At 34.4% G+C, this 16,034-nt stretch overlaps 1 protein-coding gene across 1 annotated transcript in view; it reads right to left on the bottom strand.

The window, feature by feature from the left end:
- CNTNAP2 (contactin associated protein 2) overlaps window positions 1-16,034 on the bottom strand; it is a 2,351,919-nt gene that overhangs the window by 948,618 nt on the left and 1,387,267 nt on the right. Inside the window, exon 11 of the mRNA XM_058297514.2 lies at window positions 9,517-9,623. Within this exon, the coding sequence (XP_058153497.1) occupies window positions 9,517-9,623 (107 nt within the window). The remainder of the gene's footprint in view (window positions 1-9,516; window positions 9,624-16,034) is intronic.

Below are 16,034 nucleotides of genomic sequence, written 5' to 3'. Positions count from 1 at the left end.
TCCAGCACACCATTCAAACAGGGACTCAGGGGTTAAGTAACTTTCCAGGATCATATTGTAGGAAAGAATCTGAATAAGTGCTCCTACTGCGGTTTGATAAACTGGAAACCTGGGTCTCCTTCCCTATCTTTTTTCCCCAGAATTCAAGTTCATTTGTGTACTTTGACTTTGACTTCTGTTGCCCTACCCTCAATATTTTTCCCTGTTAGTCTCGTCCGAATTATCAACCAAACAAGGAATTTCACTCACGTTCCATTTCCTATTTAAACCCTTACCCAACTACCTTGGTTCCCAATGTCTCATATTACACATATTGGTTGACCTGGTTTGAGTCTTTTGTGGGCCCCAGAAAATTATGTTCATAAGCTAACCCATCCCTGTGCAGGTACACCTATTTATGTGGGACTTTTAGTTAGATTCAATCTGATCTTTTGATTAGATCACTTTTGATTAGCTTGCTTCTTTAAGGTCCTTGATTAGATTGTGGGACCAGGATGAGTCCCAATCCTTTTACTGGAGTCTTACATAAATAGAACAGGGAGAAAGATAGCTATCATTTTGACCTTCCCATGTGAGAGACAGGGCTCCAGGATTGCCTATAGCTGCAGAAAGACAGAGAGGCTGAGAGAGAGGCCAGAAGCTGAAATCAGCAGAGCAGTTCAAAGTTAAAGAGACAGACCCAGGAAGAAACAAGTCATATGTCTGATTGCCTAGAGCTGAGCTTGGGGAGAAAGTGAGTCTGGAAGAGAAGGCAGAATCAGCCACCATTTTGTCTTGCCATGTGGCAGGAGTCCAGGATCACCAGCAGCCGACCTCTGCTGAGACAGCATCTCTGATTATGCCTTGATTTGGACGTTCTCACAGGCTCAGAACTGTAAGCTTTTATCCAAATGAATTCTCTTTATAAAAGCCAACTCATTTCTGGTATTTTTCTTCCAGCAGCTTTAGCAAACTAAAACACTGGTCTTAACACAATTTGACACAAAAACATCTGTTACCTTCTATTACTGGTTTAATGTTTTCTTATTGTCTGTCCTGTTTCTTTAACTATCTTGTCTACTTCTTAAGAAAAAGGGTCCTACATCCATATAGAGTGCTGAGTACAAAACAGACATATAGTATTGTTGAATAAATTGAAACTGGTTATGACTTAGAGATAATCATATGTATGTAGTTTTTAATACTAAATGTTTTAAACCTTAATGTCGATATGAAAACAATAACTTGCTTGATTTGTGAGCAAATTAAAGAATCATAGGAGAGGCATGTACTATTTGTCACACTAACTTTCTCATTTTTTGAGAAGATACAAACCTCTCTGACGTTTGCTTTCTGTTACTTTTTCTCCTCACTCTGAACCTTATACAGACCTTGGGATTCGAACTACAGGGGAGATTAATGAATAATGCCAACTCTCTAAAGACCTGGCACAGGCATTTTATCACATCTGAGAAGTTCATAAGATCACAGTTCATCTCTACAGCAGTCTACTTTTTAATATGCATTTGCAGATCAACTTTTTGCACAGGCTCTTTATTCAAAGAAAAAGACATATTTTTGAAACTAAAGAAAGCCTTTGTAAAAACTGAAATTAAATCCTTTCTTCCAATTTTTAATCTTAGCCATCTTTCCAAAGCAAGTCATGAAAGAAGGGATTAATTTGAAATTTGAGTTGCCTTAGAAATGTAAAGGTCCTTGGGCTGTGTTTCTCCAAATGACCTGTACTATTTTAATTCAATGTAATTTATTTCATTGTAGCTGAAAGGTAGGATGGCCTTTAACTCCCCTTCCAAGATTCCTACACAGGTAGCACTTTCTCACTTCTTTCCATCTTAATTTGTCTGTAGATACCAGCTAAAAATGTGAGTAAAAGAACTGCGGGGATTACTGTTTCTCTTTGTAATAAGTGTAATTTTAAGAAGTGACACCACTATCATTTCCCTGTTGCCTCAAATGATTTGGCTCTGGTGAGAAAAAGGCAGCTTCTTGTTTAGAGAATACACACAGTCAAGCAAGGACTTGTTGGTATTTAAGTTGTGCATATTCTATGAAAGGACATATGCTTTATCCAGCACCATATGAGGTTGTATCCTCCTTGCCCTGATTTTTTCCACTTTCCATTTTATAAGGAAAAATAAAAGGAAATAAAACAAACTGACAATTTAATCTGAAAAGATATAATTGCTTACAGTACTGAGATATTTAATGATAGAAAAGCTTTATTCCACACAAAGGCATTTTATTAAGAAATTTTATGTGATTTTTTCCATATTTTTATAGGTACAGATGTTTTTAAAACATGAAAGTTACCAAACTAGATTATAAAAGGTAAGCATTTGGTACAATTTATCTTAAGTTCACAATTAAAATGAAACAGATACGGAAATTCATTACAGAAAGTGTATGTGGGAAGCTGGTGCTCAACCACTGAGCTACATCCGCTCCCCTGAGTTGTTTTTTCCATTTGTTTGCTTGTTTTTTGTTTGTTTGTTTGTCTTTAGGAGGCATGGGAATTGAACCTGGGACCTTCCATGCGGGAAGCAGGGGCTCAACCACTTGAGCCACATTGGCTCCCTGAAAGTTTTTTTAAATGAGATTATATACTTCTTTGAGGAAGGGAAGCTCTTTAAAACTGTATCCTAGTATTCCTGCCCACCTCATTGTTTACCTCACCCTCTGGCACCGATCACATCCTTGGCCTGGAGTCAGCTCTCTACATAATGATGAATGAACAAAAATGAATAAGTGGTAGTAGGAATGCAGACCCTCTGGTCCTTGTGGTACTACATTATGCCGCATCTCCACTCCTTTATGACAGGGGCACATGAAGGACCTTAAGTGGGCAGTGGTGTAGGGGATTGAAAGGAAGGATGAGAGGGAGAGAAAACTGGAACAATTTGATAATTGCCGACTAGGTGAAAAAGAGATACAATCTGGTCTTTCAATGCCATGTTTATCTTAGACAACCCAAATATACCCATCTATGCACATAAATCAGCCAGTATAGCCATTATAGTTGTTAATAAAGCCTTTTATCTTTTTTTTGGTGAACATGAGCATAAATATTAAGGCAACTTCTGATCTTTTCTTGAAAATCATGGAGATTGATACATCATCTCTATGCTAAATGCAGGCTATTTCGGTGATCAGTATTTTATGTGATTTATGCTCCAACTAAAATTTTGTAGACAGAAAGTAGATTAGAGGTTACTAGAGTATGTGGGGGGAGAGAAAGTTCCCACAGACTGTTTGAAAAAGGAAAAAAAGATAAAACACTAAGTCAGAATTACTTTATTTTTACAAATTGGTTGTCAATAATTATACTCAAGGCTGCGAACGAGGTAGCGGGAACTGCATTACGGGACCCTACACTATTAGTAAATAGTTGTTGAACCTTTATATGTCTAGACACTGTACTAAGCATTGTTCATGTATGCACTGTTTTATTTAATTCTCAGAACATCATTATGAAGTAGATAGTAAAAAAATTGGCTGACTTTCTTTGAAACTTGGTGAATAAAAGTTATAATAGAGACAAAATATTTTAGTAGACAGTATCTTATGAAATATTCAAGAGGAAACAAGCTCAGCAAGGTTAAGCAACTTGTCCAAGAACACAAAGCCAAGATGTCACAGAGGAAGATTAAAAACAGAGATGAAAGAGAGGAAGATAATTAAACTCGAATACTTTCCATTCCATTGCCATCAGTGACCGCTGTTATGTGCTGCTAGAGATGATTTCATCCCCTATGAATATTGATGAAATCCACACTAATATGCCAAGAATGTTTAAGTAAATGGAAGATTTACAAAGTACGTGAGAGTCATTGTCCTAGAAATAAGAAAGCTCAGATGATGGAGAAACAAGGTTGTATGTATACACCGAGACTCTAAGGATTTGAAATCAGAGCTTCTGACTTCAAACACTGACTTATTTTTCCTTTCCATAATTTCCCTGTACCAAGGATTCTCATACAATAGTATATGATACATCGAAGGATTATTGTGTCATATTATTCAAGTCTTGCACCAAGTTTAATTTTTTTTGTCATTACCTAGTCAATATTGAATATTTTTTATTGGAACTTTGCCACTTTTAATATATTCCCACAAGCTATTTCAATGAACTGTGTTTTAACATGGCACAGGGGCTCCCTCAAAAATTATTTCAAATGTGAATGTTTCTTTGCCCACATACTGAATTTCTAATTTTATACCTCGTGTTTATTTCCGTCACCATTACTGTCATTATCCTCTCTGTTTTCCATTCATCCATCTTTTATTCTTTATCTAGATTGGTTGAGGCCTTCTCACATTATGGAGGGTAATATTTATTTAAAGTCAACTAATTGTTGATGTTAATCACATCTACAAAACTTCACAGCAACATCTAGATTATTGTTTGATCAAACAACTGGGCACCATAACCTAGCCAGGTTCTCACATAAAATTAGCCATTGCAGAAGGCAGAGCAGAGAGGAGGATGTGCACATGTCCCTGTGGTAGTGATGGGGGAGGAGGGACATGGGAAGGCGTAAGCCTGTATCAAAGACTGAGCGGAGACTGGTGGGACGGTAGGGAAGAGAAAGAGGGAATGTATGGTAGAAAACCAGGCTAAAGGCATTGCTGTAGAAAGCCGGACACCCCTGTATGCCTGTTGAAGTTGAATTACAAATCTGTGAGGCCAAGTTCTATTCAATGACCATCTTTTCATAGTCATGCACAAACTCCAAGTTATCTTCACTGGTGATTAAGTTTGTGGTAGTTCCAAATGGATGGAGGCAAAAAATTCCTTAATGTTAATAAATCTAGTTGTGTATGCCCTAGGTTAGTTTGGCTACAAGCAGGTAAATAAATTATTTTTTGAAATTACGCTTTGAATTAAATTACTTATGAGTATAATGGGTTGTAAAGAACACCTATGGGCTATTGAAAAGGACAACACCTTTCATGTGTGCAGTAATATGATGCGTTGCAATTTATGGTTTATAAATTTATGGACCCAGAGTAACAGCTCCAGATGACAGAAAGTTAACAGTTTCCTTTTACATTTCAATTTTTCACTTACACTAGCTATTATAAATTTTATTTTGTGCTTGTATGGCAACTGTGGGACCTGCTCCTTCTTTGTATTTCAGAATTCAGAAAACACATAATTTGAAACTTATAAGAATATTTGTATAGATAATCTACATAATTATAGATATCTGAAAAATATTCTTTTTCCCTTAGTAAGATCCAGCACTTAATAATTCTTAAAGTTTTCACCTCAGCACATTATCTTTCTTTATCAAATACCAAAATACAATCCTTTACCCATTTGTGTATTTTAGATACAAAAAGTTTTCATATCTTCTGGGGTGTACTGGAGATTTTTAGGGCACTTCCATGTAAGGGACTATTTATACAGGTATAAATAGCCAAGGTCAAGGAGACAACCCAGCAACATTTTAAGGAGGTACGGTATCTGTAAAGCCTTGAGATGAAGGATAGCCTTTTGAGTTTAAGTTCTGTGAATTAGGACCATAATTGCAAAAGTAGAAAGAACACATGCACACACAAGAAATGAAATGATAATTAGACCTTGAGTGTTTGGAGAGGTTGAAAGATGAGCTTGGAGACAAACTGAAAGGTGTTCATATAGTACTGCTAAGAAAAAATAATGTACCTATGACTATGAAGATTTGTTCATAAAAGGCACATTATTACAGTATTGGGAGAGTGAAGTGGGGATATGTCAAGATAGCAAAGACACAAATTTTAAAATCAAACCAAAAACCTATTTAACATGATCATTTTATTACTTTTGTTATAATTTCATGTTCAGATATGATACCTATTACTAAGTTCTTTGAAATTCAGTGAGACTGGAATACCTAAATAAGAAAAATTTTAAATCATAAAACTGCAATAGTACAATGTACGAGCATTTTGTCACAAACTAGCTTGTTTTGGTTTTGGACAGCAGAAAATGACTTTGTTTTTCTTATGATCAGACCATTTTTGGTAATCTTTGTCCTTTCCAATGGGATTTTTTTCACCAAAGGCTATTTTAACTCCTCAGAGGCATAGCCTGCAAATGACAATCCTCTGAGTCCTATATATTTCAAATACAATATATTTGAAAATAAGGCCCCAATTTATAAACAAACTAACAAACAAATGGATGTGAGGTTAGGAGGTATCTAGATAACTTTTCATGTTCCTCAAGTCTTTTGAAAAAAGCATACTATGGCAACCAAGGATTCACTTCAAACCGTAAATCTGCCATGGAAACAGAAGGGAGACAATAACAGACAAGGTATAATGATAAGAAATTAAGTGACAAATTTTACGTGCAGACAATCATTGGTGTAGAAGTTCAGAGCAAAGTGCTGCTGGCTCTGAAAGGGAGGAAATGACAAAAATTTACTGAATACTAACACTATGCTAAGGCTCTTCTTAGTGTCTTTCCTGAATCATTTCATTTGATCTCACAATGGCTATATGAGGTGGGGACTATTACTGTATCTATTTCACACCCGACAAAACTGAAACTCAGAGAGTTTATGTGTCCAGGTTACAAGTAAATAAGTGCTAGAGCTAAGTTCAAACCCTGGCAGTCTGACCTAGCAAAAAGGATCTCTAGGTCTATTTGGACCAAAGCCTATGCCTGGATGATCACAGGCATCTAAGCAATTGCTATCTCTTCCTGATCAAGATGGGACCAGTGTAGAAAATGTGCTAAAATATTTTGTGGCCTAATTGTAATGTTTGAAGCTCTAACAAAAGTTTAATTAGTATAAACTTTAGGCTGTAGTTAGCGCTTCCTGACCTTTTAAAACTATTACTATTTTTAAATTATCTTAGAGTGAAGAGTACAATTATAAAAATGTGCTATCTTCAGTTGTAACAAATGTTCCACATGAATGCAAGGTGTTGATAATAGGGTGGTTTATGGGAATCCTGTATTTTATGCATGATTGTTCTGTAAACCCACAACTTTTCTAAAAAGAAAAAAAATTACCCAAAGTCATTTTCGAAAGGGATGCCTGGTCCTCTGCAGGAAATAATGAAGGCAAATATTTAATAATATGAACAAAGATCAAAACTTCAGACACAGAATAACAACTGGCAGTTTCAGCTCATTGGCTCTAAGTATTGTGAGAGATCACAGCAACCATCCAGTTAACAGAGAAATAAAGGAAGACCAAGAAAAGGTAAATGACTTGCTATGAGGGCACAGAGAATAATTTCATAGCCAGCATCAAAAGCAGTCTGTTTACTTCAGTGTTCTTGTGATAAATACAGTCATTGACTTGGCAAAGATGCAAAATTGTCTGTTCTATATTGAACTGAATTGCATTTGTTATATATTTACATATTATATTATAAGCTATGTCAGATCCTTCCAACTTTTAACTAATCTGTGGAACTAACTGAAAGCTGAATAAATTGATTTTGGAACTAACTAAAAGCTGAATCAATTCCCTCAGCTTATTAGGAAACATATACTGTTCAATAGGCTACAAGATATATTTTTCAATGTAAAATAGTATCCAAGCATATAACTTTTTATAATTATACAGCATGGTTTGTAACACATTTACCCTTATTAAGAGAAGATAACAAGGGATCAGATGTTCATTTTTAAATAGAATGATTATACTTTTATAGATACAACAGTGGAACAAAGTGCAAGTAGGAATGCATGCCAGGGTCTAAGGTAATTTCCCTCTCTTATACCTAGAGTTTGCCACTAGAGCCTGAACCTAAACACACTTTTTAATACTTAGAGTTTTTACTACTAAGTTTTTAATACTTACAGTCTTTAAAATAGAAGCTCAAGTATTCCACCAGCATATATATATATATATATATATATATATATATATATTTAAAATTATGTCTTTTCCTTTGCTATGTATTTCAAAGATAGAAGAAGCTATTTAAAAAAGGAATTATTTGCTTTTAAATTCAATATCCAAGATATCATTGGGATAATAAACCCTTATAAACAGTACCAATTACTTGTTCTTTGCCTTTAGTTAGTATCTCCAAATTTCAGAAACAAGATCGCTTGTACTTAAATGTGGTTTTTGAAACACGTGATATAAATTATGATGTTGGAGTGAAGAAGGTACCTAGATTTTTAAAAAATTACCTAATTTGAGAACCCTTTAAAATGAATGTCATATGCTGAAACTTAACATTTTATTAGGAATAATCTTATTTATAACCTCTTGCTTTAATTAATTTCTATAGTAACCTATTTTATTATTCATTAAATACTTTTTTACATACCAATATATAAATACATAACAGATAATGAAACTATACTGTTTTTATTCTCTTTGCACATCTTCCCATTAAAGTTAGTTTTTCTAGATTTTTTGCTTCCTCTTTTTTTTGAATATCTTCCAAAATGTATTAAAAATGTAGTAAAATGAATTAAAAATACTTTGCTCTTTGTTAACTGAGGTCTTGCAACACATTCTGAAGATAATTTCTTACTGTGCATTACTACAAATAATGATATGGAAAGACTCTAAATCTGTATTGTATTTTTACTGTCCCCAGGAGTCTACTCTGAGAATATTTTGCTCCATTATTCCTAAAAGTAAAGTGAACAGATAGCAATATATATAATCAGACAGTAGATATCTGAGTTTCAGTTTTTTAACATTGAGAAAAAGCTTCTCTCTCTCCCTTTCTTCTCCCCTCTTTCTCTCTTTCTCTCTTTCTCTCTCTCACACACACACCACACTTAACGACACCCTTTTCTCAAATGTAGATTACATGGAAAATAGCTTTCAAAGTGCTTTATAAATGACAATGCTTTATTGGAAAACTAATATAACAGAGGTTTAGCATTCATTTAAAAATAGTTTTTTGATGTTCAAAGACCTAATTTTTATTTAACTTTTCAGGATAAAGCTATCCCATAAAAGAAGGCACATCTGTGTTTTATTAGCCAACTTTGCATGCTACTTTTTAGTTGAATATTTTTAAAACTTTGCTTCTTATTTATTGTAGATATATAACTTCTATTGACGTCTATCATTTTCTGACTCATTTTTTTCTGATATAAAAAATGTGGCCAAATTGTAGTGATAGAGCAAGAGACAACCATTGTCCAGAAACTAAGTGTTCAAATTACACTCTGTCTCCTTCTCTGACGAACTGATAAATAAGGATCCAGCCAGAGCCATCCCACTAACATGATTTTCCAGGCAATCAATCTGGACAGACATGGCTTAGATGCATAGAGGCAAATCCAAGATCAATGTTCCAATCTCAACTACATGTACATAGAACATTGGAAGTGTTGGTCCATTTTTTCAGTCATTAGGCATGAGACAATGTATTTTGGCAATGAGGATACCATTTTCTGGAGGAGCTACAATGAAATCTGGGTTCTTCAGAAACAAGTGATTTAGTATGTGGACTATTCAGGTTGCTGTGCTTTAAAGCACAGCTGAAGACCTGGGATCCTTATGCAATTACAAGATTAAAGTGAGATAAATTGGCACTCACAGTTGTGGCAGGTGGCCCCACTGTATCCCGTCTCATCACAAGCGCATTTGAAGCTGTCCCAGGTTTGCGAGCACTTTCCACCATGCTCACAGTGATTGGGCACACATCTGTCAGAGAAAGAGACAAACAGAAATAAACCAACAAACAAATGAGATTTATGAGTGGCCAAATTCCAAGCTGTCTGGGCAATATATCATTTCAATGCCAGTTTGCCTTACCAAGGCAATTAATCCTTGTTAGTTTAAGCAGATTAATATGATCTATGATGGAAGGTGCCAACCTCACAAAAGATGATGTATCACAGGCCTGGTGTTTCCCATTTTTGAGTAAACAGAAGAAATTAACTAACAGTTGAGGGCTGTATTTGCATATCACAGATTCATTTTATTCTTTTTCTGTACAAAAATAAAGAAACTAGCTATGTTTCCTCCGGGTGAGAGACGGAAGATAAGCCATCTTGTTTTCTGCCTTGTTCTCTCCTTTATCAAGGTCAATACCAAATTTGAAAGGGGTAATGCGGAGTTTCTCATAGCAATTTGAGGCTTTTAATCATGCCATGGTAACAGCAACGAGAATATACTTGCCTCATAAAAAAAAATTTCTTTTGGCCATAATAAAGATTGAAGTTCTGAGACTTGTTGCAACATGGAGAACCTTGAAAACATTACGCTCAGTAAAATAAGCAAGACACATAATGACAAATGATATCACTTATAAGCAATGTCTTGAAATAGCAAACCCATAAAGACAGAAAATAGATTAGAGGTTACCAGGGAATTGGTGGAACCTTTGTGTTTTCTGTGTGTTTGGTGGAATAAAAAAAAATACAGCAACCTAAAATTGTTATAATTTCTAAGTGTCCTGAAGATATTTGAAAATATTATGCTGCTCACTGCCAATAAGAACATGAAGTCAGAGATTTAAACTATTGAGGAATAAAACTGCACTATTTCATTAGAGAAAAAAGGAGTGAGAACACTTAAATTGAGTCAGTTCCTCTCATATTTTGAGAAATAATTAGATTTGAATTAGATTGAATTCATTTGTTCATTCACTGATTGGAAAAACTACTTTGGAAAACTTTGAGTTCTCAAAAAAAGACAAATCACTGCAGCATAGTAAGCAATTTACAAGAGAAAAATAATTTTAGAAAAGCAAAACATAAAATATAATAAATGAAGTAAAACTAGCATGTTGATTAACAAAATAAATATAAAATATATTACAAAGACTCTATGTGGGAGCAATGACTCTCAAAAAAAAAAAAAGGAAAAAAAAAAGACTATTTAGCCTAGCTGGATAATTGAAGCTGCCTATTTAAAGAGGCAGCAAGATAATGAGTTGGGGGAGTAGGAAATATAGGGGTTTGTATTCAAATCTTTGCCTTTCTATTTATTAGACAGGAGATTGTGAAATGTAACCTTACTGAACCTCAGTCTTCTTGTTTAAAAATGGGGTAATAATACTTACCTTGATTATGTTGTTCCACTGTTTAGAAGAAATGTTTATAAAGTATATAAATAGTAGGCAAGAAATAGAGGGACAATATATGAGAGGTATTTATCTGGATCACAGCTTACAGAGGAGACTACATAGCTTGAGTCTACCCTAGCAGTAATGAAGTTGAAATTTTCTCAGAAACACTCCTCTTCTTTCTCTCGGTTTCATCCCCTTATCCTTCTCATCAGTTCCTCTAACATCCCCCTAATTTGATTCTTTATAAATCTAGTTAAGAAGTTCACAGGTAACAAAGTTATTAATTGCTATGTTTCAGTATTCACAAAAGAGTTCTGGAATTTAATAGGAAAATCTAGTATATAAAAATTTCCTGGATTAAAACAGTAGAATCATAGTCATTAGATTGATAGAAAGCCACCCTGCATGGAATCCCTTTAATTATAATGCCTAGGTAGTTTCCTGCAGCAAAATCTGATAGAGCTAGCCTTGGAGAGAGCGTTCTCCAACCTTTGCTCTTGGTTGACCATCAACCATGTCTAAAACCACTCTTAACAGAGCATAGCCCATTTTGGCACGGGACCTCTTGATTCTATGTAGGAGGGCTGTTCTTCCATAACTCCTTTCAGACTTTAGTCAAGCAACACACATTCTTTGAGTATGTGCTACATACACAGCACTGAGGGAACTAGAGGGTAAATAAAGAGTCTAATAACTGTCTATGAAGAGGTTACCACCTAGGAAAATAGATGCATTATATACAGGAGAACTAAATTATAAGATGGAAAGGAAAAATGGCATAATGCAGGGGTAAATAAAATATTACAGAGTCTCACATGAGGGATCATAAGCAGATTTGGGACAAAATAAAGAACTTTTAGGTTAAGCCTCAATAAATGGACAGAATTGTGAGAGAAGAAAATGAGAGGAAATGCATTACCCAGGGAAAATACAATATCAGCAAAGACATGTTTGTGGATTATTATCATGATGTGGGACTGGGAAATACACTCTCTATTTAAAAGGAACCTAGTTTTCATATGAATTTGGGCTTGGTGCTATCAAGGCTATGAAAATGTTTCGTCTCTAAATACCTTATAACCTAGTTGAAAGTGGATGTGGTTAAGTTTCATGCAAAATACAAAACAAGGCAGAATTTGCTGAGTTGTAAATAAGATATGCAATGCTGTGAAAGTTAGGACAATCGAGCACCTGCAGCTAGAGGATAAATAAAGGGCTTAATATAGTTTAGAACATTTCACCTGAGTGTTGAAAGAGGTGTTGCATTTTTTATATAATTAAAATATTGAAAATGTAATTCAACATTTTATGTTTATAGCAGAGCAAGAGAAGAAAGCAATGACAAGTAGGTAGAGCAAGGGAGGTGACAAGTGAGGGATGGATGGCCCAGGGTTGTTAGGTTCACTCCCACAGTCACTATACTATAGTGAGGTTCCAGGCATGGACCCCAGCAGTTGGTCTTTGCATCCAGCAGCCCCAATTATCCAAATCATGGTAGGAAGCAGTGGGGCAGATACCCCAAGGTAACATAAAACTGAACATCTTTGATATTTAATTTTGGAATGCAGTACATTTATGCCTTGCCTGGTATATTTACTTTCTAAATTATTGCAGGCTAATAGTTCAGTCTAATGTGAAAGTAATTTACATCAGCTCATTATATCAATTAACAAAGGGGGCCTAGCACGGAAGTATGCTGAGTAGCAACAGAAAATCAGGATGGAATCTAAATGTGCTCTACATGATGCACAAAGTAGAAAATCTACTATCTCAATGATAAAAAAAGATTACTGTGTACTTACATACACAAACACACATACACACAAACACAAAAATCATATAACCCTGATATGAGAATAACCGAACACTTTTAAAATTCACTATTAAGGATGACTTTAAGTACTTTTTATTTAAAAGGAATTTTAATGTTTTATTTTCTCATGTTCCTTATCATTTATATTTTTAAAATTGACATTATACTTATGCTGATTATTTGCATTTAATTCTTAATGGTGGGAAATGTTTCCAACTCAAGTTGATTTAAATGTAATTTCAAACACTAATATTTTAGCACCTTATTTAAATATATATATATTAGGACAAGTTATCAAGAAAAAAATACAAATTAACCTGGCTGCTCCCTTTCTAATTATTTGTTTATTTTCCTTTACTCCTACGGAATCATTTGCAAATGTCCAATATATGATTATCACTTTTAGCAAATTGTTTGAGTATCTGTCTCTTCAAAATTACAAGACCCATGAATTTGGGGATTTTTATACTATGATCTTTTTGCATAAGTGCCTAGCACACACAGGATGCTCAATAAATACCTATTGGATGGACTGACTGCAGTCTTGAATCAATGCAATGCTAGCACCCTGGAACTGAAGCAATTTCAGAGTAGATACCTCTTTCACCGGTAGAATTACAGATTTTTAAAATATATGATTTCAGTCTTAAATCCCGGCCCTCACTCTAATAAACAAATTCTTTTAGTTGGCCACAGAAAATATATGATTTGTTTCATTGCAGGCCTTAGGTTGAAAGTTTGATTCTTATAAAAAATCAATCAATAATGACTGGGCTGCTTCTACTTGAGAATTATTTGACCAGGATTAGGAACATACATGGGAGAAGCTGGCAGGTGTCAATTTGTTGTGATCAAAGATTTCAGAAGAGTTGATGCTCCAATTAACTGTCTCCAGATAGCTCTGGCATCTGAGACTCAACTGGAATCATGCTTTCAGTTATGGCAATGCTTTAGGATCAAAATGCATCACTTTTTCTGAAGAAATGCATTTGTACCCGAATAGAGAAAACAAACAAAACTTTCTTTGGAATGTTCAAATGTATAACAGTTACTTAATATGAAATCAATCAGCAATACCAGTAGAGAGGCTGTTTTGATGGATGCAACAACTGAATCCAGAGTTATGGATGGCAGATGCAGTTTTATTTTATCCATAGCATCCTTTTATTTTTGTACTTGATTTTAATTGCAAAGCATTGAGAAAATTGGGATTCACAGATATAAGTAGCAAATGGTAGCAGATTTGTTTGTTTGCAGCAGCTCACTTTATAGTCTATGGATACTGCTCAATTAAACAGGGATAGCAGAAGAAATTTTATTTCAAATCTAAAACAAAGAAGTTAGTCCGAGAGCATAACTGAATGCATTGGTAGTCTTCAAAGCACTTTGAGATTGGCTGTGTCTTTTCGTTCCCCTTCAGTGGTTAAAGCAGTTAAAATACATATGTTTAATAAAATCCAAATCAAATCTTTGCATCACCTTGAAAACTATATTTGGGTCTATAGAACCTAATATAAAAAACACAGTTTGAGTGCCAGGACTTCAGAAATCATATGAAAGCAGGCTCACATGGCATGAAATAACAACAGTGGAGTGTTTATCAGAATAGCTTGCTGCTGCTTAAAGAATGAGCTCCTGGTACTCAAAAGCAGTGCCTCTAAAACTTTTATGTGCATAGGAATCACTTGAAAATGACGTTAAAATGAGGATTCTGATTTTTTTAGTCTGGGGTGGAGTCTGAGATTCTACAATTCTAACAAGCTCTAAGGTGGGATGGGGCTCGTACCATATTTTGAATAATAAGGCTTCAAAGCATCTCAGTTCTCTGCAATGGGATCTCAAAGATAAATGAGGACGCTGAGTAAAGAAGTGGGACATTTCCAAAAGAAAGCAAAGGCAAATTTGATCTATTATCCACCTTTCCTGAAGCTGCACTCTTTTCATATGCCCTCCTACAATTTTTACGTGCTGCATTCAGAATGACATTTAATACTCTCCTATTTTCATTTAGTAAGTTTAATCACTCCAGAACCTGGCCATAGACTTCATAATTCATAGAAAGTGATCAATTAATATAGTGGTAGTTTCATTTCACCTTAAAATCAAGTTCAGAATTTTCAATCTCAGAATCAGTTTTGATTTCTCTCTTTCTTAGTTCTGATACACATACCAAGTGCTAGGATAGTTAATTTCCTTTTAGATTAATATAAATATTAAACCTGACAATTAAATATGCCCTTTCTAATCTTGAGAAAGGAAATACTGTTTCTAGGCTATTTTGTGAACTCTTGGAAAATTATTCAGTGATTATAAATTATCACTGAATTTATGATTTTTCCCTTCATTTCAGCTCCAAATTTTCTTTTTGCTTATGAAGACAAGAAATACATTTAGAAGTTTTGCTTTCTTGAGTGCTATTTTTCCTTACTCTTAGTTCTCAAAAGTTATTTCCATAATCATGAGTGGAGATTTCTTCTGAATTATTTTCAATACTGGTCTCAATAATATTTAGCACTTTTCTTTGCAAACTAATTAGATTTCAATTTTAGTGTAAGGGATATTCTCTTTGGAGTATATATCACTGATGTACTTCTGTTCAAACTGAAATTATGTAGAGAAATAATCATAAGTCCAGTGACTAATTTAATATTTCATTGCTGGATAACTTAACTTTAATCATAACATAACCAAAAAGCTAATGTTATATTAATGGTACTTTCCTCCAAAGAACATTTATGGAAATATTTAAGCAAAGCGATATTCATGATCTCTCCTACAGTATGCCCAGACTTCCCAGTGAGAAATAACCAAGCATGTTTAGCTCATATCTATCAAACAATTGTACTGTTTTTAGACAAACAATATTAATATCTAGTAAGCATTATTATATAATCTTAGTTTGGGTATTTTCCTTTATAAATCATTTTTATTACAATAGACCCAAGTTGATTTTATATTATTTTGTTAATTTACCTAGAGTTATAGTTCTACAATATGCTACCCATTATTTTATGAATAAAGCATTTTTCAAGAGATCACAGGGTTCACAAGAGGAGAGAGACCCCGAAAGATTATATCATCCCTTCCCTGTCTCCAGGTTGAACTGTATTTAGCCTATAAACAAAAAACACTTTTTAAAATCAGCGATCTGCCTGCTCCAGGCAACATATATAAGACAAACTCTAGAGGAATAAGGAATAAAGAAAAGCTTTACCTTATAACGAAATTA

The sequence above is a fragment of the Dasypus novemcinctus genome, chromosome 5, assembly GCF_030445035.2.
Source record: "Dasypus novemcinctus isolate mDasNov1 chromosome 5, mDasNov1.1.hap2, whole genome shotgun sequence".
Taxonomy (NCBI): Eukaryota; Metazoa; Chordata; class Mammalia; order Cingulata; family Dasypodidae; genus Dasypus; species Dasypus novemcinctus.
The sequence above is the reverse complement of the archived record's forward strand: the minus strand, read 5'-3'. Positions and strand labels throughout refer to the sequence as shown.